Source organism: Pseudopipra pipra, chromosome 5 (genome assembly GCF_036250125.1).
Source record: "Pseudopipra pipra isolate bDixPip1 chromosome 5, bDixPip1.hap1, whole genome shotgun sequence".
Taxonomy (NCBI): domain Eukaryota; kingdom Metazoa; phylum Chordata; class Aves; order Passeriformes; family Pipridae; genus Pseudopipra; species Pseudopipra pipra.
Genome location: NC_087553.1, coordinates 51,092,009 through 51,116,695, shown reverse-complemented (window position 1 = coordinate 51,116,695; position 24,687 = coordinate 51,092,009). Strand labels below are relative to the sequence as shown.

General features: G+C 36.4%; 1 protein-coding gene across 1 annotated transcript in view; it reads left to right on the top strand.

Moving 5' to 3' along the window:
- The window catches only part of CTTNBP2 (cortactin binding protein 2), an 80,946-nt gene that overhangs the window by 54,399 nt on the left and 1,860 nt on the right, over nt 1-24,687 (top strand). The window contains exons 10-22 of the mRNA XM_064656053.1: nt 1,952-2,227; nt 3,612-3,707; nt 4,138-4,217; nt 5,310-5,396; nt 5,480-5,579; nt 8,735-8,887; nt 9,156-9,343; nt 13,165-13,343; nt 16,608-16,813; nt 17,041-17,226; nt 18,946-19,006; nt 19,888-20,020; nt 22,037-22,138. Coding sequence (XP_064512123.1) covers nt 1,952-2,227; nt 3,612-3,707; nt 4,138-4,217; nt 5,310-5,396; nt 5,480-5,579; nt 8,735-8,887; nt 9,156-9,343; nt 13,165-13,343; nt 16,608-16,813; nt 17,041-17,226; nt 18,946-19,006; nt 19,888-20,020; nt 22,037-22,138 — 1,847 coding nt within the window. The remainder of the gene's footprint in view (nt 1-1,951; nt 2,228-3,611; nt 3,708-4,137; nt 4,218-5,309; nt 5,397-5,479; nt 5,580-8,734; nt 8,888-9,155; nt 9,344-13,164; nt 13,344-16,607; nt 16,814-17,040; nt 17,227-18,945; nt 19,007-19,887; nt 20,021-22,036; nt 22,139-24,687) is intronic.

Here is a 24,687-nt window from a genome sequence, read left to right as displayed (position 1 = left end):
CTCTTTTTAAAATATAGTTTTATTTGTCACTTGTTTATTGTTGAGGGGATTGTTTGTTTGATTCTTCAAAAATGTCTTAGAGACAACATCGAACAACTTCTTCTTTCCAACATCAGTAACTTCTGTCAGAAGATGGTTATTCAGTTGAAACCTGTTATCTTCTTCCTTTTCTGTAAATTTTCTCAAAATTCAGTAGAGCAAACTGACCTGTGTATTTCTTGAGATAGGACTTAATCCATCCACTCACTAGTTCCGTATATATCTCGATGCATTTATATCTATATATTCAGAGAAAAATATATCTATGTTTCTCTGTGTAGTGAGAAGTATTGTCTTTGTAGATTTGTATGCTTTTTATTTATCTACTTCTTTGTGTTTGTTTTGTGGGATACAGAGATGTGGGTAGTTAAGTTCCCTGATTATCAACAAATTAGCAAAGCTTTCTGTCTGCTGCTTCTGACTTTCCTCTTCAGCTATTATAAATCTCAGTTCTTACCATTTTACTGCAGGTTCAGAGGGGAACAGCTTACTTTCTGATAGAAACTTCTCCATGGTCATCTTCTTTATCGGACTGAAGGCAATTTCTGATGGCTGAATCTGTAGCCTGTTAAATTAATGCTTGTATTATTTTCATCAGTCTTAGCATTCTGTTTCTCTGGTCATGCTTGTCATGGATCCAACTGCTTTTATCAGGTCAGAACCTTTGGTCTCCCCTTCTCTTCTATTCACCTTAAAAAGCCAGGACTGCATTTTGGGTAAGGTGTGTATGTACCATTCTCTGCCTTCATCACAGTCCAGTAAGGTTTTCATTGTAAGGAATTACATGCATGTAGGACAGGAGGATGTGCTGCGAGAGATCGGAGTGACTGGGGGCCAGGATTGCCATCTCTGCTGTAGAGGTCACATGCAGTGAAGTTTAGACATTTACTGTACCTCTGTCCTAGGGGCCTGTTTCTTCGTGGAGAACCCTCTGTACTCCTTACAGTCTGTGCTCATTTCCCTGAGGTCCAGCCATCAGAAGGGCAAACCTTTGATACATTTCTCACAATTCCACATCTGAAGGATGCCTTTGAGTAATCTTTACCCTATGGTAGGCTACTATGTTTAAATCAGAGCTTTTCTGACATCAGAAAAGCTTCATTGGTTTGTATCAGCTGAAGATCTGGCTTCTGAACACAAAAGCAAAACTAAGATCATGTTGCAAGATTTCATAATAAGCTGATTTTTTTTTAATAGTGTACTTATTTTTAATTTCAGGGATAATTTCTGAAAGGTATTGTTTTGGCATGAAAATTAGAAGATAGTTTCCTTTTCAGTTTTAGTAACCTAAATGATCCCCAGAGACTGCTGCTTCTGTTGAGTTGTATTCCAAAGAGCAGGATTTAAAATAACTTCATTGTGTCTAGAATGTGCATGTATATTTCCTATTTTCCCTTTTTAGTATTTTGTCAATTTATTCTATACTAAATAAAATATACACTTTCAAGTGAAGTTTTTCTCCTAGCTCTTAGCTTTTTATTTAAAGATGTTTGGCTCAGCTGTGTTTTCCACTTGTGCACTAGTGCCAGAAAATTCTTTTCTGAATTGGTAATAAAAATGTGCACAACAACAATAAATTAAAATATTAAGACACTGTCCACCATCTGTCTTAATTTATAAGCAACTAGTCTGTAAAGAGGAAATATAAAAAGTACGGTTTTTCTTGCTTCCTATTATTTAAGCATAATAATCCTGGTTTGGTTTTTTTTTTTAGAGATAGATACCTTGATATTTTCATCACTGCTTTGATGATGTGGTGGTGATCTGTGCTGCACTTTGCCATTTGCTTCTCTGTAGCAGGAGTTATTTTGTAGCTTTCCTTTGTAATATTAGATGTTGGTCTATAATAATGGGATTATTTTAAATTGAGTTTTACAGTTTTTCTCATTGTTGGTATTTTGTTTTTCAACAGATGCTCTTAATGTACCTGTAAGGATTTCAGTCAGTGGCATTGAACTAGCCCATTGGGGTACAGAGGAATTTGATACAGAAAACACAATATGTGCTTTAAATATCCGCAAGCAGACGTCATGGGATGATTTTTCAAAAGCAGTGAGTCAGGCAGTGACAAACCATTTCCAGGCAATCGCTTCTGATGGATGGAGGAACCTAGAAGACCTGTCATTTAACAGTGCTGCAGAATCCAATATTGGCCTCAGTGCAAGCAGTATATTATCTGTCAAACTAGGTATCAGTATTGGTGTAATATAAGAGCAAAACTTGGGGGTTTTCTTAAATTGGTGAAATCTTGTAAGATAAAAATATCTTTAGATTTCTGGATCTTTTAAAGCTTAGACTAAGAAAGACCAGTACTAGCTATGCACCTTTGAATACTGTTGGCATGAAAGCATTCTTTACTTTTATCTGTGTTTATGGCACAATTCATTAAGCACTTTGATCTTGGGGACCATGAGGCCCTATGTTAATTAGTCCTTTACTCAATTTAGTACTCTAGAGGAGAAATCAGTATCACAGGTGAAACAAAACTCTCACCTTGATATTGTGTGCAGTTTGGGGTTCGACGGCATAAGAAAGATGTTAAGCTCTTGGAGAGCATCCAAAGGAGGGCAACAAATATGGTGAAGGGCCTTGAGGGGAAGCCATAGGAGGAGCGGGTGAGGTCACTTGGTTTGTTCGGCCTGGAGGAGACTGAAGGGAGACCTCATTGCAGTCTACGACATCTTTGTAAGGGGAAGAGGAGGGGCAGACACTGATCTCTTCTCTGTGGTGATCAGTGACAGGACTTGAGGGAACAGCCTGAAGCTGTGTCAGGGGAGGTTTAGGTTGGATTTCAGGAAAAGGTTCTTCCCTCGGGGTGTGTTTCGATACTGGCACAGGTTCCCCAGGAAAGTGGTCACAGCACCAAGGCTGCCAGAGCTCAGTAAGTGTTTGGACAATGCTCTCAGGCACAGGGTGTGATTCTTGGGGCTGTCTTGTGCCGGGCCAGGGGTTGGACTTGGATGATCCTTGTGAGTCCCTTCCAATTCAAGATATTCTGTGTTACTATGAAAGCAATTTGAAGCAAAGCCCACAATGCATCTTTACAGTACATCCAGAATATACAGTAAATACAGACTGTAAATCATTGGCATAGGGAAACAGAACTACTGTTTTCTATAACTTCATTTATCAAGGTAAAAAAGAGAAATCTTTAAAATTGTGAGAAATCAGCTGAATTGTGGTGGTAGTAGTAACAATTGTGTAGGTTTCTGAAAATTCTTGTAGTTCATCTTAAATCTTATTCCTTCCTCCACCTGCCCATCAGCCAAAAAAACCCCTATTCACATTAGACTGGGCAAATATCCTATTTTACTCTATTTTACACGTAAAGATGTAAAGACAGGCTAGCTGTTAAACATGTTAAACATGTGTCTCGGTTGACAGAAGACATCAGTATCCTCAGTTGTGTATCAAATAATAGTGTGATTTAGTACATCTCATACACAGAACTGGTTTGTTTGTCAAATTTGTTAGCGTATGCACACAATCTTCATAAGCAAGTGAATATATTTGAGCATAGGACACTTTATATAGATACAGGGAATATCTCTTTTATTTTTTTTTTTTAACAGGAAACGTTTCATGGTCAACAGGTCAGATTTTTTCCCAGCCCCCATGGGACTTTCTGAAGAACAACAGAGCTGAGCATATCACAGTGGTTTTGTATGGTAATTTTCAAATCATAATTTTTCAGTTTTGAATGTTAAGAGACTCTGTATAAAATACATATTTTGAGAATCATTTGCTACTGTTTTTTTCTTCAGTGCTGCTTGATTCTCAGAAATATCATATCTAATTAATTTTTTAACTAGATTTGAAAGTACTGACAATATTTAGAAAATATGCTGGCATATTTTTGCATAAAAGGTCCTACTACCTTTTCCAGTTATTTAGTAGTATCCATATTGCTTATGTCATGGATAGGCATGGATCTATGGTGCTAGGTAAATGCCTTTCATTTATTCAGCATTTTAATTTACATAGCCTCTAATTTTATGAACTTACTGTAGAATACTGCATGAAAATCATATGTATCTGTCATACACGCATGTAAAACATGAGAGATTTAGAAAAGTTATTTGTGTATCTCGTTTTAAGGACCTCAAGAAGGCTGTCTAAATAGTGTGACTTATGCATCCATGATCCATCTTCAGACACTCCAGAATTACCTACGCCTGGTCAGTACTAAGCTAGCTTCTTTCGGTGTGCTAATTGTTCATAAAAATACTTCTCTAATAGTGTTGACTTAAAAAAAATCATTCTTTTACTCCATGAAAGAACGTCAAGACTTCTAAAAAAATTAAATGGGATGAAAGCTGGTATTTTAAAATAAAGTTCCCCCTGAATCTTACCCTTAAACTTTAGTCTCATGAGGGCGTTAACTTTCTTCTTTAAATAGCTGCTGAGTAACTGAACTGCTTTAAAAATATATTAAAAACTGTATGATATCTTATTGCTTTCCAGAGTTCTTTCATTCCACTTTTTGAGGGAAAAATAAATTAGAATAACATTCACAAAAGAATGATTTGAAACTTGAATTTTATTACTAGCTTATATTGATATCTCCTGTAACTCTTAGTCTGTTTAATACCTCAAAATATAATGTTAATTAGAAGAGTTAGCTTTCATAGATCATTTGTTTTAACATTGCATCAAATCAGAATTAGACTAGAATCTGCATAATTTTTGCTGTGTCCTTGGATAGTATATGTTGTTAGAAGAGTTGTAATGCCTCAGGTTTCTGCTGTATTCAGCAATATTGCACAGTGATATGAGTGTATTCCCTTACTGACTTTTTAGAGATAAAGCAATTTTACAGTTAAGATAAATAAAATATATTTTATTCTACCATATTGTTAACATGATCCCATTTCTACTGGAAATAAAGTCCTTAGTCTAAGTCCTTAAGTTGGCAGTGAATTACACTGATGATTTTGACATCATTCCGATACATATTTTAATTCCACATTAAGAAAATATTTGCGATTCCTAAACTCATTATTCCTACATGAATTTTTCAAGTTTTAAAATTTGTTATAACAAAATACCTTGATAGGTAGTTTTACAAATTAGGATATAAATTTATCAATATATTCCCAAGATATTGTATGCAAATTGTCTACTTTGAAACTAATATAGTAAGGATTATCAACTCCAGTAGTGCAAAGCAAAGAATTTTGTCTGTTAGGTGCTGAGTGTGTCATCTAGGTAAAAACAAAATAAATAATCCAAGTCTGAACTTTCAAGAATATTTTATTGTCTATCTGTAGGTTGAACAATACCGCAATGTCATTTTCCATGGTCCAGAAGGAAGTTTGCAAGATTATATAGCATATCAGATAGCATCCTGCATGAAGGTATTTACACAAACATATCAGGTAAATTAATCTATAAATCAGAGTTTTCACTATTTCACCAAATCTATAAATTTTCAACACAGCAAAAGCAAGTGGCTGCGGGATCCACATGTGAGATCGTTAAAGTTCAAGTGGATGCTGGTTTCTCCAAGGAGCAGCTTGCAGAACTGTTCATCAGTAGTGGTAAGGTTATTTCAGCAGGACTGATGTTGGTAATTTGTAGGAAATTTTTTAATGGTGCAAAGTAAAGAAATACATTAAAACATTTTGCACAGTGGATGGCATGTTTTAATGGAACCCATCGTTTTTCGGGTGCTTGGGGAAAAATCGTATGAGTCTAAACTGAGGTAGAACTAAGTATGACAGAGCTTCCAATAGCGAGCTCTGTCAAAAGTTCTTGACATTTAAGTAAAATTAATATTTATTTCTGTCTCATTCATTTTTTCCTTTGTTTGTGAGCCTTTAAAAGTTCATTACTCTGGTTTGACTCTCCTGAATCAGAAATAAAGGTCTATTGTTGCCTTATTGAAGCTGTTCTAATGTTTAAAAAAATTTTGTCACCCAAACAGGCAAATGTTAGTGTGTGTGTATTCTGACCCATTACTACAGGACAAAGTAGTAGGATTAACTGTTTTCTCTCAGTGGATGTGAATAACTACATAAAGATCAAAGTCCAGATACTTGGGTACTGCATAATAAAATATTCTCAGAGCAGTCAGTAGGCTGTACCTGTGCAAACTGGCAGTGAAACTGGTGAGAATGAAAAAAGAACAAAATAACCAAAGATGAATGACAGTGAAAATGGGCAAAAGACATATGGAAGCAGAAGAATGGGGGCATGTGGGTCAGTCAGACGTAGTAAGGAGACTGTAAGAAAAAGGAATAGAGTAGTGATAAAAGTGAAGAGAAAAGTAACATTTTATGTGGAGGACTTTCTCACAAGGCAGGTTGTGCTACCTTTTGCCCATACTCATGCATTTGAACCCTGATTTCTTTTATTTTGCCATAGTATTAACCATCTACTAATACTATAGTATATTGTATATCATATCTAATATGTAATATAATATAAAATATATCTTATATAATGTAGGGGTAATATATAATATAATTTATAATATTATGCATACAGTAATAATATAGAAGCCTGAAGAGTGATATGAAGCTTCCTTTTCTTTGGTGCTGTTCAAATTAATTTTGGCTCAAATACAGCTTTACTGTTTGCAGACAGTTCTTAAATATGTTGCTGCTTTCACCTCTTTGCAGCTTTCTTCTATTTTTTCCTGTTTCTGTTTTATAAGTGTTTAGGGCTTGGGGGTTTTTGTTGACAAAAATTAGCAATATAGCTTGAATTTAAACTTGGTAGTAAGACCTCATTATCAGTCAAAAAATTGGACTTTTTTATTTTGATACCTTCTACAGCCCTAGGTTTCTAATTTTACCTCCAATCAGTATGGTCATTCACATTAAAAGTATCTGAGATAAATGTCAGTACTGCTTGGAATAACTTTGTGTTTTAGAAGCTGTGATTTTCACATTTCACTTTCTGTTTTGAAAGAGGCTGAGCTTTGGGCACTTGAAATTATACCAGTTTCAGTTGTACCAATGCAACACCCCTGGATGCATCTCCATGTGCTACCATCATGAAACTTTGAGGCAAAGCTTTGCAAGGATCAGCCCCCAGCTTTTTGCTTCTCCATATGGGCAGACCAGAAACAAAAAGAGGAATCTGAATCTCATAAGCAAATATTTTATTTGTAGAATTACTAACTTCTTAATGGAAAAAACCTACAATTCAGTGAGACAGAATGCTGTCTTCAACCTGCTCTGCAGTTGCAGTGTGGTGACTTCTATTCAAGTATGCTTTTATCCTGTAGCTTTCATTGTCTTTCTAGGTTGCAAGAAACTGAACAATCCCCTCTGACCATGTCTGTGCTCATGAACAAAAGCAGAGCCATCCCATCAGGTCATACAGTGCCATGCAGTGCTCTATTCTGTTTGTTCACATACTTCCTGGTATAACTTTAGTCTGTGGCAATTTTTCTCTAAGGAAATCCTGGTCACAGTTCGGAGGATAGCTTATGCCAGTGATTATTCCCACATGTCATCTTCAGTGCCATCACATTGCTGGGAGGAGAGACCATTTAGTCAGAAATCAGCCAGGCTTTGGTGTTTGGCTTGCAGGCAAGAATGTCACTAATAGTCTGGTTTGTTTACTGGCTAGTGCCTCTTAGGAAAGCTGCTTCTGTATCAGCAACATACTCTTAATTGTCTGTGCTTGCATTTCAGCATGGTGCTGCTGGTTGAGTCTCTCATTTTTCTGCCTGCTTCTTGCCCCATTGTTCTGCTACATTTCCTCTCCTAAGAGAACACTCCTCCTCTCTCTAAATGGATCTATCAGACACAGAGGAAGTACCTGTCTTCCCTGCTCTCAAGCTGTATCCTCCTAGTAAAACAGGGCAGTAATAGTCAGGAAACTGCAAATAAAAAGCAGTGGTCAGATACAGTCAGATGCTGTTAGTTTTGCCCTTTTACATGTCAGTTTCCTTAATGACCATTTTTAGTACCACCTTCAAAAGGTTCTGAAACAATGGAAGGCACAATATACTCAAGATGAGTGTTTTGTTTTATAGATATATTACAGAAGTATTCACCTGGGATTTAGTGTTACAGGAACACATACAAAGGCTGTCTTCTTTAAGCAATAACATGTTAAAATCAGGAAAATTGAAAATAGCTAAAATGTGAAAAAAAAGTATATACCTTATTTTAGTGCCTATTAAGATGCTACTGTTCATGCCTCATACTAGCTCTGATTGAGTGATTCTTAAAGATATTGAAGGAAGTTTTGAAGAGAAAATAGTAGCAAACAAATAGGCAATCTCATAGAATGATTAAATTTCTTATAAACATGGACTATTCTGAAACCTTTTATCACTATATGGTATTAAGAGTACATGTTAAAAGTTTAAGATGTATTACAGCAAAAGAAAAAATGTTTTCAGAGGTCTTTGCTATCTTTTCTGTTGTATTTATTTTCAGTGTGCTGAAATCTTTCCTATCTGTGAAGATCTGTGAAGATCCCATTATAGCTATTTCAAGAATTTATTTTAATCATAGATTTCAATTTTTTTCTTAATATATAGTATTATGTTCTTTTTATTGTTTGATTTTATGCTTTCAGTTTTGAACATATACAGTCTGTCTGCTTCCGTGAACATGTTAAGAGGAAAAAATTCTTTTAAAAATCCTTTGTTGCATTAGTAACAGTAAAAATTGTACACATAAATAAAAGTCAATTTTCCTAAGTAAACATTAATGGGATTTTTATATTTCAGCTTGTCTGATCCCTGTCAAACAGCCTTCTGTAAACAAGACAACCATTGTGATTTTAGAAAATCTGGAGAGAGCTTCTTTGTCTGAATTACTAGGAGATTTTCTGACAGCTCTTGAGAATCGGAGTTCGGAAAATCCTTGCACAATTCAAAGAGGTATTTAAAGTACTTGAGATGGAGAAATGTTTTTACTACAGTACAGTTGTATGACAAACAGGGAACAGGAGAAAAAATGTAATTTGTTCGGGTTTATATTTTATTGTGAACAGTTGTTCTTAACAGATAGCATGTTTTAAAGCTAATTTATGGTGTTTTGTGGGTTTGGTTTTTTTTTTCCTAACTATGTCACTGCTTCTTGCTTTCATATGAAATCATGTCAAAAGTTTGAGTATTTCAGTAAAGTGGTTTTATGGTTCCTTTTTAGCAAATGGAGTTTCTGGTGCTTTTTACTTTCATGAAAACTGCTTTTTACTGGGGACAATCGCAAAGTGTCATCTTCATGGCTCTGACCTGCTGGTTCAGCAGCATTTCCGTTGGGTTCAGCTTCGGTGGGATGGGGAACCAATGCGTGGCTTGCTTCAAAAGATTTTAAGGAGAAAAGTTATAAACAAGGTAAGGACTTGAATCAGCTTCAGCAGTTTTGCTCATCACCAGGTCTGTGAAATATTTATGATGGTAATGCCGTGTAGTGGGTTGACTCTGGCTGGACGCCAGATACCCACTAAAACTGCTTTTTCACTCACCTCTGCAACTGGACAGAGGAGAGAAAAAAAACCAGCAAAGGATTCATGAGTTAACAGCTGGGAGAGGTCACTTACTGATTACCTTCACAGTCAAAACAGACTGAAAGTGGGGATATTACTTAGGTTTATTACTAACAGGATCAGAGCAAAAGAGCGAGAAGTAAAATAATCATAAAACCACCTTCCCCCCCCCCCCCCACTTCCTTCCATGTTCTCACTCCTCTCCCCCAGTGGTGCAGGGGGATGGGGAATGGGGGTTATGGTCAGTTGTTGTTTCTGCTGCTGCTCAGGGAGAGGAGTCATTCCTCTCCTCCCGTGGGGTCCCTCCCATGACCTCTCTGGCATGAGTCCATCCCTTGGACAACAGTTCTTCCCAAACTGCTGTCCTGTGGGTCACTCCTCCATGGGGTGCAGTCCTTCATGAATGAGCTGTACCGATGGGGTCCCCCATAGGGGCCACAAGTCCTTCCCAGGAAAAACCTGCTCCAGCGTGGGCTTTCCTCTCCATGGGCTGCAGGTCTCCAGCAGGACCCCGCTCCATCCTGGGCTTCCCACGGGGTCACAGCCTCCCCTTCATGCATCCACCTGCTCCAGCATGGGCTCCTCCATGGGCTGCAGGTGGGTCTCTGCACCCCGATGGTCCTCCATGGGCTGCAGGGGCACAGCTGCTCCACCATGGGCTGCACCACGGGCTGCAGGGGCCTCAGCTCTGGCACCTGGAGCATCTTCTGCCCCTCCTTCTGCACTGACCTTGGTGTCTACATTGTTATTCCCATGTTCTCACTCCGCTCTTTCCTGGCTGGAAATTTTCACCTGTGCAACAACCTTCTGTTCTTAAATATGTTATCACAGAGGCCTTACTGTCACTCCTGATGAGCTCGGCCTTGGCCAGCGGCAGGAAGCCCATCCTGGAGCTGGCTGGCATTGGCTCCACCAGACAGGGGAAGCTTCTAGAAGCTTCTAAGAGAAGTCACCCCTGTAGGCCCCTGCTACCAAAACCTAAGCACAGAAACCCACTACCTGCCAAAAGCTCAACAGGTAACTAAGTTTTTCAGGAAAAGAAACCCATTAATTTCTGGGAAGATATAGGTTGTGTATCTGTAAATTTTGTGATTGGGTTTATAGGAAGCTGTGTGGCCATGGCTACACACTGGCTGCAAATAATGATACTGTAGCTACTTGCCTACGCACAGCATGAAACATCCTTCAGTAATTTTTTTCAACTTCTGTCTAAGCATGATAGAATCAGTTCAGCAAGTGTAAAATCCCTTTTTAAAAGAATTTATGCTATATATTTAAAATAAGATAGTGATATGTGTGTTTTGTCTAAGTTTTAAGCAACAGAAATACTTTTCATGATTTTCAAATCAAAAGAGGGGTAAAATATATCATTAAGGAGGTTGTCTTGAGCCAATAGGTCTGTTGAATCTGGAACAAGAGTTCAAAAGAGAATAAAGATGGGAAGACTCTTTTAACATTAACAAATAAATGGAGATAGGAAATTAAAAGAAAGATGTAGGCAAAAGAAGAATTGTGGACTTTTGAAACTTATTTGGAAAAAAACCACTCCAGTGTGATAGCAGCTATTGCAGACAGTCAGGCAGTGTTAGACATAGGGAGAGGGAGTTTAATCAAAACAGCTGCAAAGGAAAATAATCTTGGCAGCAGAGTTTTGAACAGGCTTAAAAGGGGAGATTGTTCTATGAATAGAAGAAACTGTCAGTAATAAAGAGTACTGTTGTGGGACAACAGACCTACTGTCAGTTCTGTGTGTTCAGCTGGATGTATCTTAGTTATCCTTGTGGATGTCATCTCCTGTACCCTTTGCCACAGTTCTCATCTATAAAAGCTTACTGATTCAAAGAAATCCTGAAGAGGAAGTGTGTAGTAACTGTACATTTCAGCTATGAAAATGAGAAAATTTAGAAACATTCCTAGGCATTCTTTAATCACAAGAAGAGGAATACAAAATACAAAAAAAGAATCATGTGAAATGTATCTATGAAACTCTTAATAGATTACTTTTTTTACATTACATTTTTCAGGTGCATAGTTATTTATCTCTGAGTCCATACAGGCACGGTAAGCTGGAATCATTGTCAGTAGTTGTCTGGTTGAGAGTATGAATGGTTACCACAATCCTTGCCAAGGATGGGGAGGGTGGCCATTGTTTGTAGGCATGTAATGGGGTCAGTTTTAGCTGATGTCTTGCAGATAGACTGTAGTGTTGGAATGAGGTACAGACCAGAGAATAGTGCAGTAAAAGTATGTAGCAGAATTCTATCCTCATGAGGAGAAAGGCTGTATTCTCGAGCCTACAGTGGAGAATATCTGGTGATCTAAGCCTCTTCATAAAAAGACAGAAACACTTTGATCACAGATCATTCAAGATCAGAGAGAAGGACTGTCTTCAGCTGAGCCAAGAAATGCAGCAATGCAGACAATAGCAGAAGCAGGGGTATTCTGGCTTGCTCACAGTCAGACTTATTCTGCTAAACTGCTTTGGCTACAAGAACTTGCAGCATCATGTAACCGATGTCATTTTCAAGCTGTTTTTTAGGCTTAAAAGAACTCCTTAGTCTCATAGGTTAGAATTTGACAATGTAATAGGTTTCTACCTCTGACTGAAGTTGAACAGAATTTGGGTAGTAATCTCATTAAGTTTATTTTCTCTCAAGCATATATGCAAATGGTGTCTATATGGAGAAAAAAAATGTGTCTTCCTGTATCTTCCCTAATTAAATATTGAAATGCCCAGTGTGCTAGCACATTTTTTTATAATATGTACATGTGCCATATGCAAACTCAAATTCCAGTTGGTATGGGACTTAAAATAGTGGATTCCAAAGTTAAACATAAAAAGATTAGTATGGTATAAAAATCTGAAGGAAAGTAAAAGCACATTTACTGTTTGAACAATGGACTATTTCAAAGATCCTTGCTCTATGTTCTGATAATTTGTTTGTGCCTTAATATTCATTAAGGCACACTATTAGGATATATGGGAACATGTTTTTCTACATTAACTTCACCTGTAGACTCTGTTAAGAAGCTCAGGCTTTGGTGCTGTCAGTTACTATCCCTGCTGTGTCTTTTGATGCTTCCTTTAATTTAAACTGTTTCAGAGGATAATGCTAGGATTAGAATGATGGAGACTGTAATTCAGAGTCAGAGGAAACAGAAGATTTTTCTGGCATTAAATAATTCGCCCATAACAAGGCATACTAAAAAATTTAAGTCTTAGAAACAGGCATCTTTCCTTCATTGCTACTAAATCTAAAATCAATATAGAAATCCACTGAGCATATATCTGGATGAGACATTGCTGTTCGGTGTGATTGGATGTTCTTTCCTATGCCTTATTTATATCATATGCATTGCATAGGATATGGTATCCTAAATATTTTAGAAAAGCAGTGCTACCAAAATTTGTGTCTCAGTTTCCCACAAGAAAGTAAAGGCATGTCAATTTATTGATAAGGAGATATCTTTTAAAGTGTAGTTGGGCAAATAAGTTTTAATACAGCAAGACTTCAATATACTCCATTAAAAAGATTTGACCAGTTTTTGACTGTTCCTAATTTTTGTAATAGCAATACATGAGTTAAAAACCCCACAAACCTCAGGGTTTCAAGGAAAGCGTTTGCAGCTCTGGTCTTATGTCATGTCAAACATGTTTTCTCTCTGCAGTTCAGAGGCAAAGTACCTCCTCCATGTGATCCTGTGTGCAAGATCACAGACTGGATTCTTGCTGTTTGGCACCAGCTGAACTCTTGCTTATCACGTCTAGGAGCACCTGAAGCACTTATGGGGCCAAAACATTTCTTCTCCTGTCCTGTGGTGCCAGGGCACAGCCAAACAACAGTCAAGTAAGATTTCAGTTTCCTGTTTGAGGCTGTTCAGTGCCAACTAGATACTCACTACAAATGTAATAGTTGTGTTTTCTCCCAAAGTCAGTCTTATTGTGATCTTTCAGTTATTTTCTGACACAGAGGTTACAAGATTCAAGAATTCTGAGACTAACAAGTTGGTAGACTCTCCTTTTGAAGTTGTATATGAAGAAAGTTTGGAGAATGATTTCTCACTCATTTAAATACCTGGTATAATTTTAAAACATACATACAATTTCACAGATACATTATCTTAGTAAATAAGGCAGATATATACATTTAGTTATACATATGGCTAGATGTCCAGTAACATAAGAAAATATTTAAAAATGAGGAAAATTCTGACTTTTCTAGCCTGCAATTGCATAAACATCTGCTCACATTCCAACTGCAAATGCTAGCAAATGATACAAGAAATAGTTACAGAATTTTAGATTATATTAATTTCACACTAAGATGTTGTTTGGCTATATTAGAAAGGTAATAAGTCCCTAATTAAGATTCAAACTTATTCAGAATTCAAAGAATAATATTCGATTCTGGATATGTGACATAACTTTTCTCACCGGGCTTCACAGTATTCTCCTTAGTCACCCCACGTCTGTTCCTTCTCTGACCTTTCTCCCTGACCTTTCTTCCAGGGGCCTTTGCTTAACATGTGCAGTGGTTGTCTCATCTCATGTTCTGTCTGCAGATCTTGATACATTTTGCTTATTCACTTTCCTTTTTTAAAAAAAGTACAGATTATCTAATCTTCAGAGTAATTATCAAAGTCTAAATGTGGATATAACATTGACTTGAAATTTTATGGGTGCTGGGAAATAAAAAAAGAATAAAGTATACCATGCATCTATCTCCTGTCTCCCTCTTGAATCACGTCCTCTGAAATGTTTTGATCATTTATTTATTTACTACACTGGCATTAATAGAGGGCAAAAAACCCCTATTCTTTAGATGACTTAATTATACATGTATTTCTCCTCAGTGTAACTTTGACTGGTTTCACAAATGCTTTATTTTGAGCACAACCCCAAAATGTCTTTTATTGTAGTCATATGCCATCTGACTCCTCATTTTAATGTAGTTTTTGTCCACTAATAAACAATTAAAAAGCACAGGTCCAGTGAACTGGACACTTTTAGTTTAGCAGCATGATGGCTAACGGTGTGATCATCCAACTAGCAATAAATAGCTTTTAATTAGCAGCTCACTGATTGCTGTTATTTCAATCTAATAAACCACTCCTGTCCTCTTGCCCCTTCTCTCCACTGTGCTATTCTGCTGCTTTTTGCATTTATTAAAGCTTCACTGAGTCAGTCCAATTCACTGAGGCAGTAGACCGCTATCTACAAACTGGGTTTGTTCTGGGCTCAGTGTCAGCATGAGGCAAGAGGAAGAAGCAGCAGCAGGGAAGGGAGTGAGAAGGCATGACAGGAAATTGTTTCCTGCTGTGTTTCATGTAGCATCACATGTTTTGGTGAGTAAAATGAATAAATAAGGAAAATTTTAGCTACGTTCTTTTCTTGGTTTTGAATTAAAGGGAATTAAAGTTGATGTTCTAACAGCAACAACTTTCGCTTTGCAGAGGCAGGGCTGTTCTATACCTTTCCTAAGTATCAGCTATATTCAAGAATGGGGGATTTATCAAGATGAGTGCAAACTTAAAATTGAATTTAAATACTAGATTTGAATTTTATTCAGGGAGCATGGCATTGCACAGCCCATCAGTTGTTAACTGTTAGATGAGAATGGGCTCAATTAGTTTTCTCTTCGCAGTGTTCATTTCTGATCATTTATACTGGCAATATTGCAAAGTGTCAAAAGCTTTCAGAGGCAGAAGTTGAGGGAGAGAGTTCCTTATGGCTAAAATAAAAGCACTTGTTTATTTTGGTAGCGTAACTCAGCTAGCAGAAGCAAACTGTAGCTGCATCTAATACTGTCTACACCATTATGCAAAGGAAGTTTCAAGCAATATCTCCAATGTGCATTTTACATCATATCTTAACAACTGTGCTAATTATTTTTCTAAGTAATGTAACTTTATAAAGCTTATAAAAGCACTATATAGCATGGTTATATACCATAAAAGCTCAATCTTATGCTTCATAAGTGACCAAAAATACATCTATCAAATGATTCATGCATTCTAATTTCAAAAAATTAAGAAGAAAAAAAAAACAACAACAACAAAATCATCATAATATTTTGGGTAATAAGATGGCTTCAGTGTATCAATGTATTCAACAAAACAGTCCACTTAAGTAAAACATTTTAGCCTTCACTTTTTCCGAATGGATTTCTGCAAAGCTGAACACAGCATGATAGCCTGTAATTTCTTACAGACCTTTAATACAAACCATCTGACTTAATTGTACCATCTTCCTCTTGTAAGAGGGTATAAGGAAAACCAAAAAGAGTTGCATTTGATCTAAAAAAGATTGTCTCAGTTGCAGATGTGAACTGAGCCCTAAGTCTGAAATTCCTAACCTTTATCCCCAGAGAACTCTAAGTTATAAGAAATAACATTTTTTTCCTAACACAAATATGTCACTTCTGTGCTAAAATATCATAATATTTCTCTCTTAGAAAGCAAAAATCCTAGAAGAAACATGTCCCTTTGAGTCAAATTTTTGTAATCAGACCCAGTCTCCAAAGCAGATAATCTGGAAAATCCAGAGTATCCCGGTAACACAGTTTACCATAGATCAAATAAACAGAAGGAGAGTGAGAGCACGACTGCTGTACAGATAGAAATGTCTTGTAAACTGAATGAGTTTGGAAGTGAAAGAATACTGGAAGGAGGACAGTCATAAGTGAATATCTCCTTTTTCCCATGCTGGCAGCAAATAGGCAAGGAGTGAACACCTGCAAACATGGAAACTTCTCCGTGCACTTTTATTTTAATATATATATACATAAGCATGCATCTTTCTGGGACATTCTGTCTTGTAGCCTTGAAGTGGAAAGGATGTTTCACAGTCTTTATCTGAATGAGGAAAAGCATCAGGTAAATAGTTTGCTAAAGCACCAAAGCAACCTAAAGAAAGTTAGATCAAATAGTTTAATACAAAACAAACAAATAAACTTTACCTTAAATAAAATCAGTCCCTCTCTGAAGTGGGTTGCAATACAAAGTCCAAAATATACATGCTTCTTAAAAATGCAAAATCTGATACCCAAAGTATAAAATCTTGAGATTTGAGAATTGTCTGTGAAGTTAAGAGATTGTTTTTGTGCCTACAGGTGGATGTCCAAGTTATGGAATGCTGTGATAGCTCCCAGAGTTCAAGAAGCCATACTGTCCAGAGCCTCTGTGAAAAGAACATCTCTACCAGGACAAGCAATAGCCAAAAAAAGCCCTAGCCAAGGGCAACAGGCTGTTGTTAAAGCTGCTCTCAGTATCTTGCTAAATAAAGCTGTTTTGCATGGCTGTCCTCTACCCAGAACAGGTAACAGTGAACTGTCTGAAAAGCAAGTAGTTGTACACTGCTGAACTGGGGCTTTTAACTGCTTGGTTCCTTTTTTAAAACTTCCACAAAATGTTACTGTAGTTCTGATGGGAAGTGCGGGTTCAAAGTATTTACAGTCATTTAAACTGAGTAGTTGTATAAGGTAGTCCAAGAAGAACCATTTGCAACAGGCAATTCTTCTTAACACTGTTCTATGTTTCTTTCAGAGCTAGATAATTATATAGCAGATTTTAAGGGAGGAAGTTTTCCTTTGTCCATGGCTTCAAGCTACAAAAACTGTAGTAGGAAAAGAGGTGAGAATGCTTCTTGGAGAAAAGTGAGCACAAGTCCTCGCAAAAAGTCAGGCCATTTGTCCTCCCAGTCATGGAATAAGCAGGAGACAAATGCTGAAGGTAAATAAAGCTTTCTATTTTCAGTTCTGGAAGAGGAGGGGTAAGGGGAGATGTTAAGCTGTTAGATTCAAATCAAACATTCTTCCTACATCATGAATTAAAAATTCTCAAATAAATGACACTCATGTTTATGTTCACCAGTAAAAAATTATTTACTTCCCCTCCCCCAAATTATTTCTTTGTGACTTCAAGGTGTCCTAAGTTTGTTTGTTCTAATGCCCTTCCTGTTGTCTGATGATGAGGTAGGCACTGGCTCAGATGGTGGAAAAATAAGCAGTGGTTCCACCTTGTATTGCAGGGAATGATGTATCAGTCTCTATCCCAATATCAGATGAGAGAAAGCTTTATTACTTTATCAATACTCCTTAGATCTGCTCCTGATTTACAGTATACCTACTTCTTTGAGTTTTCTTCAACTTACTTTATAGCTTCTCTACAATAATTACTACTACGTGAATCCAAATAAAAATAAATGAATACATTAATCTTCAGATCATGCATCCCTTCTTCAGTCTTATCAGAAAGATTAGAAAAATTTTATTAGAAAAATTTTCACTTAAATTGCAAAAAATAAATGTAAAAAATTCTGTGTAGTCACAGATACTGTGAATTTTTCAGGAAGTTTCCACATCATTTTCAGTATGCAGCTTGATAAAGAGGACTTTATATGACTGGGTCTGTGCACGTGTATAAATGTGAAAGTTTTATTAGTGGCTGACACTTTTGAAAATTCTTTCCACCCTAAGATCTTAAGCCAGAACAAGCGGTTTACTACACAGAGATAATGTCTGAATATATGCAGAAGCAACATCATTCTTTCAAAGGACACATATTTCTAGGAGGAAAACTTAATAATAATGTAACTGAATACAATATGAAACAGGAAAATTTCTAGGGAACAAAATCAAAGTACTTACTTTGCTTTCAGAAAATGAAGGCTGCTCCTTCACAGGGAAGATTTAGGAAAGGAGAGAAAGAGTCTTACACTCACACTTTAGGAACTGTAAGATTCTAGCCTCATATACAAAAGACTGGAATACTTGATGCCTGGTACTTTGCAATGTTAAATTGAGCTATTCATTTTTTCAGCCCTTGTTCAGAAAGAAGTCTGCCTTTTCTGAACTGCAACTCTAATGTCCTCATTGCCAGTTCTCTGTTTGAATTGTGAACTTACCTAATCCCACTAAGAGGATTTAAGAAATAATGAACATAACCTGAAGTAGAATGGTTGATGATGTATTTTGTACCTGAAAATGTTCTTGGAATTCAGTTAATATCTGTGAATATAAGTAAAAAAATGGAATGGTCAATAATTTTAGCAGCCTTGCATTTCTGACTCTCAGAATCAAATGCTGTTCCTGTTTCTAAGGAAGGATAAATTGTTTGATTTTTACCTCCATAAAGCAAACTTAAATATTTTCCTGTTGACAAGTGATTTCTCTTAGAGAGAACCAGTAAGGGTGGTTCAAACACCTCAAACAGAAACCTCATGTTCTGTATTTCACAAAAGCTTGGGCAACTCATGCCCTATTTGCCATTTTAGCAGTTCCTAATGCTACTCTGAACAGTTTCAAGGGATGTATTCTGATCTTTGACAGACTGTATTGACATAATTAGCTAGTAAATGGGAACACATTTTCCCTGTTTATCACAGATTTTAGAATGAAGAAATCAACGCACATGGTAACACACTAAGAAGTCAATCTCTCTTTTATGCAGGTATAAAATCTAAGACTGTGTTGCAACCAAACTGTAAGAAAAGAGCTTCTCCCACCACAAAGTAAGTTTTAATTTCTGGTACTTGTGGCACTTAAGAAAAAATAAAGATGTTAGCATTGTGCTGTAAAGCAGCACATTATAATGAATAGATGGATAGTTTGTATTCGGTAATGTTTTGGTCCCATGTCTGCAGAAAAGAATATTTTTAATTTTAATTTCTGAGAGGAAAATTTATGTACTTTGATATAATTTTAGAATCCATTTCTGTGATTCAAACCTTGCAGCAGTACATGTCTTTTTATGTAACAGAATAGTCTAAGACTTAAGAATATTATGCAACACTTACTCTGCCTTGAAAATTGACCTTATGCTTTTCTCAACTAGCATTATATTTTAAAAACTCCTCTGGCTATTTCAGCTTGCTGAATAGCAATTCAAGATGGTACAGTACATGTTCTTTAGTCTAAATGATACAGAGTTTCTCTGAGAAAGTGCACAAATTAGCCAGAGGGAACTGCATTTGAGACTACTTCAATCTGAAATCTCAGTTCTACCTTATTCACAGGCACAGAGAAAATAGAATATTTATACTTCCAGTATGCCAGAAGTTTTTTTAACTATTTGGAATTCATTCTGAAAAGGAGAGTGGAATAAAATTGATTGCTCCATCTTAAAAAGAGGGGAGTCTTTGAAGTATTAGGCAGAAGAATCCTTTGTTAGAATTTCAAAATGGGGAGAATAACTTGTATAGAAAGATCTGTTATGAGATAACTATTGACAGTTATTGCTGACTGTTAATTAGATCTTGGTTTTTGTTTGTTTGTGGTAGTAAAGGTCATTTGGAAAGAAATTACTATTTTTCAGGTATTGATATTTTTAAATGCTATATTGTAGCTTAATTTACATGTTCTCTCCATTTGTTTATTCGGGTTTTTTAACCAGATCTTCAGGGAAGGATCATCTGAGAACATTACATCTGGAGCAAAGGCTGTCTGTTGGGTCTGATGATGAAGTAGATCTTGTGCAGGAACTTCAGAGTATGTGTTCCAGCAAATCTGAGCCTGATATAAGCAAGGTAAATGCAAAGCTTTTAAATAATTTACTACATTACCATATTCAGTCGTTTGTTACATCTTTAAACTGAATTTTTAATTTACAAGCCCTACTTGAACTGAAGAAAATTATTAAATTATTTGGGAATAAGCCACAGTCAACTAATAAATTATACATTTGAGGGTAAGTGTTCTGGTTTAACATACACTACTTTAAATTACACCTTCATCAATTTTTGCAGCGAAGGCTGAAATTTACAAGTTCATAGACTCATAGAATATGCTGAGTTGGAAGAGACGCACATGGATCACTGAGTTCAGCTCCTGGCCCTGCACAGAATCACACCATGTGCCTGACAGCCTTGTCCAAACACTTCTTGAACTCTGGCAGGCTTGGTGCTGTGACCAGTTTCCTGACAAAAGGAAAGTGGTCTTTGCAGTACTGTTCCCTGAGTTATGTTTCATGCTATCATTGGTTCCACTGGGAAACTGTTTTGTAGTCTTAAAGACACAGAAAGCTTTCCCTAATATGTATTGAACATTTGATTTGTTTAATGTAATCCTATCAGCCATCACAGAACTGGCTCAGAGCTCCTGTGCTGTATAGGCAAAATGCAGTTTGCTGCCCCAAGCAAGAGAGAATGGATTGACCTAATTCTTTTTCTTTAACAGTGGCAGAAGAGGGTGAAGGATGCTTGCAGGGCTCATAGATCTGGGCTAAGTTCTACACTGGAATGGGCTATGGGTGGTTATGGGAGGCCTGCTGAAGAGAAGAATCTCTCATTTTTCCTTCTACATCAATAGCTGAAGCTATTTATTCTTTTCCATCTTTCCTCCTAACACAGCTGAAGTAGATGGCTGTGACAGCAGGCTGTGTTCACACCAGAGCAGCTGTTGTAAATCTTTTAAACACAGATAGAGTCAGTCTTAGGCTACTGTCCAGTTAGGCTGTGCATGATGTCTTCTAGGATTTTCCTGAACAGGAGATCCATTAGTTTTGCTTTGTTAAGTATTCTGTTTATTCTTAGAAGACAATCATGTTTTTATTAAAAAAAAAGAAATATTGTGTTTGGGAAGATTTTTCAACCTATTTAATGAAACTCTTTATTATGGTGTTTTGTTTTGAGTTGTTTTTCTTAAAGTATTTACGGTAGTTGTATGAGTCACATGCACCAAGCTGGCAAGCTAATCACTAGTCAGCAGGGATTTACCGTAGCTATCCTTGAAAGAATGGGATGTGCTTAAAGAAATGGTAACCAACTTAAAGTTGTGTTTAATAACATGTAAAGTGTAATTGCTTGTTGATGACAATTCAAGGAAATATGGGTTAGATAAGGAAGGAGATAGATGTCATGTCTTTTGTTCGGTTTCCTCACCATGGGTGGAACCATCTGTGGCTGGAATTTCTGTTAATTCTCCAGCTGCCTAGTAGAGCCTTGCAGAAGTAAGGGTGCTATTGCATGTTTTCTTTGTGTGATGTTATTTCAGGCTGCCATCAGAATAAGTACTCTTGCTCATTAACTTACCCTTACACTCAAATATGATCCTGCTGTCTCCATTAGGTTGGGATTGAGTACTTTTGCAGTTGCAGAGTGGAATCAGATCAGCTTGCCCCAGGATACAATACTTAGTTTTAAGTGATGACGCAAGGTTGAGCAGGCTCTATCTGTTATTTCCCGGTCACAAGGCTTGATAGAAAATAGTAGGGAAGAAACATAGCAGGAGGAAGAGAAACAGATCATGCCTTTCTCTAGTGTTCCTGAGGGCTGGATAAAATTTAATGGGAAATTGCCCTTAAGCTCCACTGAATAGTAATTACTCTGAAAACGTATGTTTAATCTTCCTCTGACAATAGTCAGTTTGAAATCTCTATCTCCCACCTACAAATGCACTCAAAAGTAAAGGAGAGGTATTTTAATTGTTCTTTGGATATTTATGCATTGCATTGCACAGAAGCCATGAAAATAAAATCAAGCCTCCAAAATTTGTTGAATTGAAACATAACCTCTATGAATAACCATTTTCTTATCTTTGTTTAGATTGCAGATTCTAAGGATGAGTTATTGATGTTCAGTAACTCTCAAAACATTCCTGTATTTTCACTAAGTGGTACTAACCCAAGTAAAACAACAGCACAAAAGGTAGGTGATATGAGTTTTGCAGCAGAATAGGGAAGATGTCTTGAGTTTCTCCAAAATGTGAATTCCTGATTGGATCCTAAGAATTAGTGCTCTGTTTATTACAAGAATAAACTGTCATGATTCTTAGGAAACTTGCTAGACATACTATGCCAAGTTTCTTCCATGTGTCTTAATAGAAGCTAAAGATTTATTAAAATAATGGATGTATTTACTTCAGGTTTTATGTTTATGTAAAGCCCTAAGCCAAGTATTGTTGAGATTACATAGACATTATAAGTTATTTGCATCAGATATGAAGACAAATAAAAAAAGGGTTTATTGTTTCCCTTCAATTAATGTAATTCAGTAAGTTTGTAAAGGGAAAAACTTTTAAAATTCTTGATCTAAAATTGCTGGCTCCTCTGCTGTCAAACGTCTCCGGGGCAGAAATATTGAGAAGACATGATGTTGCCAAAGTGTGTGAAGAACAGCATTTTTTAAGGCTATTCAGTTCCTTTTTTTTACCTAGCTACTTGTTAAAACATACAGTTGTCTTGCCGTATTATTTATGTAAACAAACTTCAGGAACTTCAGAGTAGTTTCAGAGTGGGAAGATAAGCTGAATTCTACTGGAAGATATAATAAGTCCACTATCATTGTCTTTTCAGAAATTTATATTATTGTTTGGGGGTGCTAACATCCCTACTAAATATGAAGATGAAATTATATCCTGCTCAGTTTTCATTCCTTGGGTAATAAAGCAAAAATTATGCTTTCTCTGTTGTTAAACTTCTTCTCCTTATCTTTTTTGCTCCTTGTGATTTTGAACATCAAGAGAGCTTCTAAGCTCAATTAACCTTAGCCAGGGCAGAATCTGTGGTCTGTGTTCCCTTACCAGGCCCTCTGTGTTCCCTTGGTATGGGTCTTCTAGTGGCCAGTCGCGATGCTTAATCTGACTGTGATAAATTGTTTTCTAGAGACACTATTTTCTGCAGATACAATGAAGTAGCCCTGAAAATAGCTTAATTCACACACCTTAGCATTAAAAACACTTAAGTTGGATGAGTTACCACTTACAATTCTATTTCTCCATATCCAAATATTCAAAATGTTAGAATACTTTCTGTAATTTTAGTGAAATCCAGAGAAGTCTCCATTAATAGAAATAATATTAACCTTGCAGATCCACATGTAGGTATATTGCTTTTGAATATTTCACTAAACATATAACTTTCAGGCATTCCAAATCACATAGTAGTGATGCCTGGATAATTTGGCAGGTCAGCTGACCTACCTGTTCCTACTGTAAATTTTTCCTAGTGATTTTTTTTTTTCTTTTTAAAATTCCTGCTAACGATGGAAGGCATAACTCCATTGATCTGCACGTAGACAAGCTTACCTACTTGGGAGATTTTTTAAGAACTTGGTCAAAAGATTTCATAAAGATTTTTTAAAAAATTATCTTTGTGGGGAAATGTTGGCCAAAATGAAGGAAACACAACCCAACCTTCTGTTGTAGGGGAAAGAGATCTAATAGAATGACAAACTTTGTTGCTAGATTTAGTGATTACATCAAAAATTTAGAAGAGCACGCTCTCCTTTGGAAGCAGAAGTCAAACTTTTAAGGGCAATTGTAGTGATGATGAACTGATGCAGCTGCCAGAACTGGTGAAGGAAGAAGGGTTTGAGATCAGAAAAGCATCCTTTTCTGAAAATGAAGAGAATCCTTTAGGTAACAAAAGCAGCACTGCATGAACAGAGGAGATCTTATCAATGGTAACGAGACAAATTACTTAAAAGCACAAAACACCCGTAATTAATTATTTGTTTTAATTGGCTGGAAGAAAAACTGCTTTCAAGTATGTGAGGGAGAAAGACAAAACTGATGAGAGATGCAAAATCTTTGATCCAGGATGCAAACAAATTGATGGACTCAAGGATTAATAAGGATCAGACCCCATGAATGAATAGTGTTTTCATGTCCCCAGTCTTTATGTGAAAAGCAATAGCTGATGGTGAAAATGAACTTTTTAATATTGCTGCCCAGAGGGGGATGTGGATCCAGCTGATACTAACAGATAAGGTCCTATTTCTCCTTTTTCTCATGAAAGATCCATGTAATTTAGGCCTAACTACCTTCTTTCTCCTTGCCTGTAGAGGAAACAAAGAGTGAAAGCATACCTAACTTTGGCATTTCAGATATCTAGATTTGGGAAGGGTGAATATGGTCCAGATTTAAAGAATGGAGCTTCTTAGCATAAGTAATTTGAGACACTAAAATCTAATTTTAAGAAAACAATCTGTAAGATTATGGATTCCAATCTATAAGATTATTATTACAATCCATAAGATTATGTAACAAGCATTTCAAGTTCCATTCTTGAAGTATTTTTTTTTCATGTTGTTATTCATGGCCTTGATGGTACAAAAAAAAAAATTAACATCTCTATTCAAGCTGTAAACCTGATTTTTTTGCTTGCAACTATAAATTTCCATTTTTCCCTTTAGCTGTGGCTGCAGCTGTCATTTTTCGACAGTAATGAAAGAAAGAACTTTTTTTTTTTTTTGAT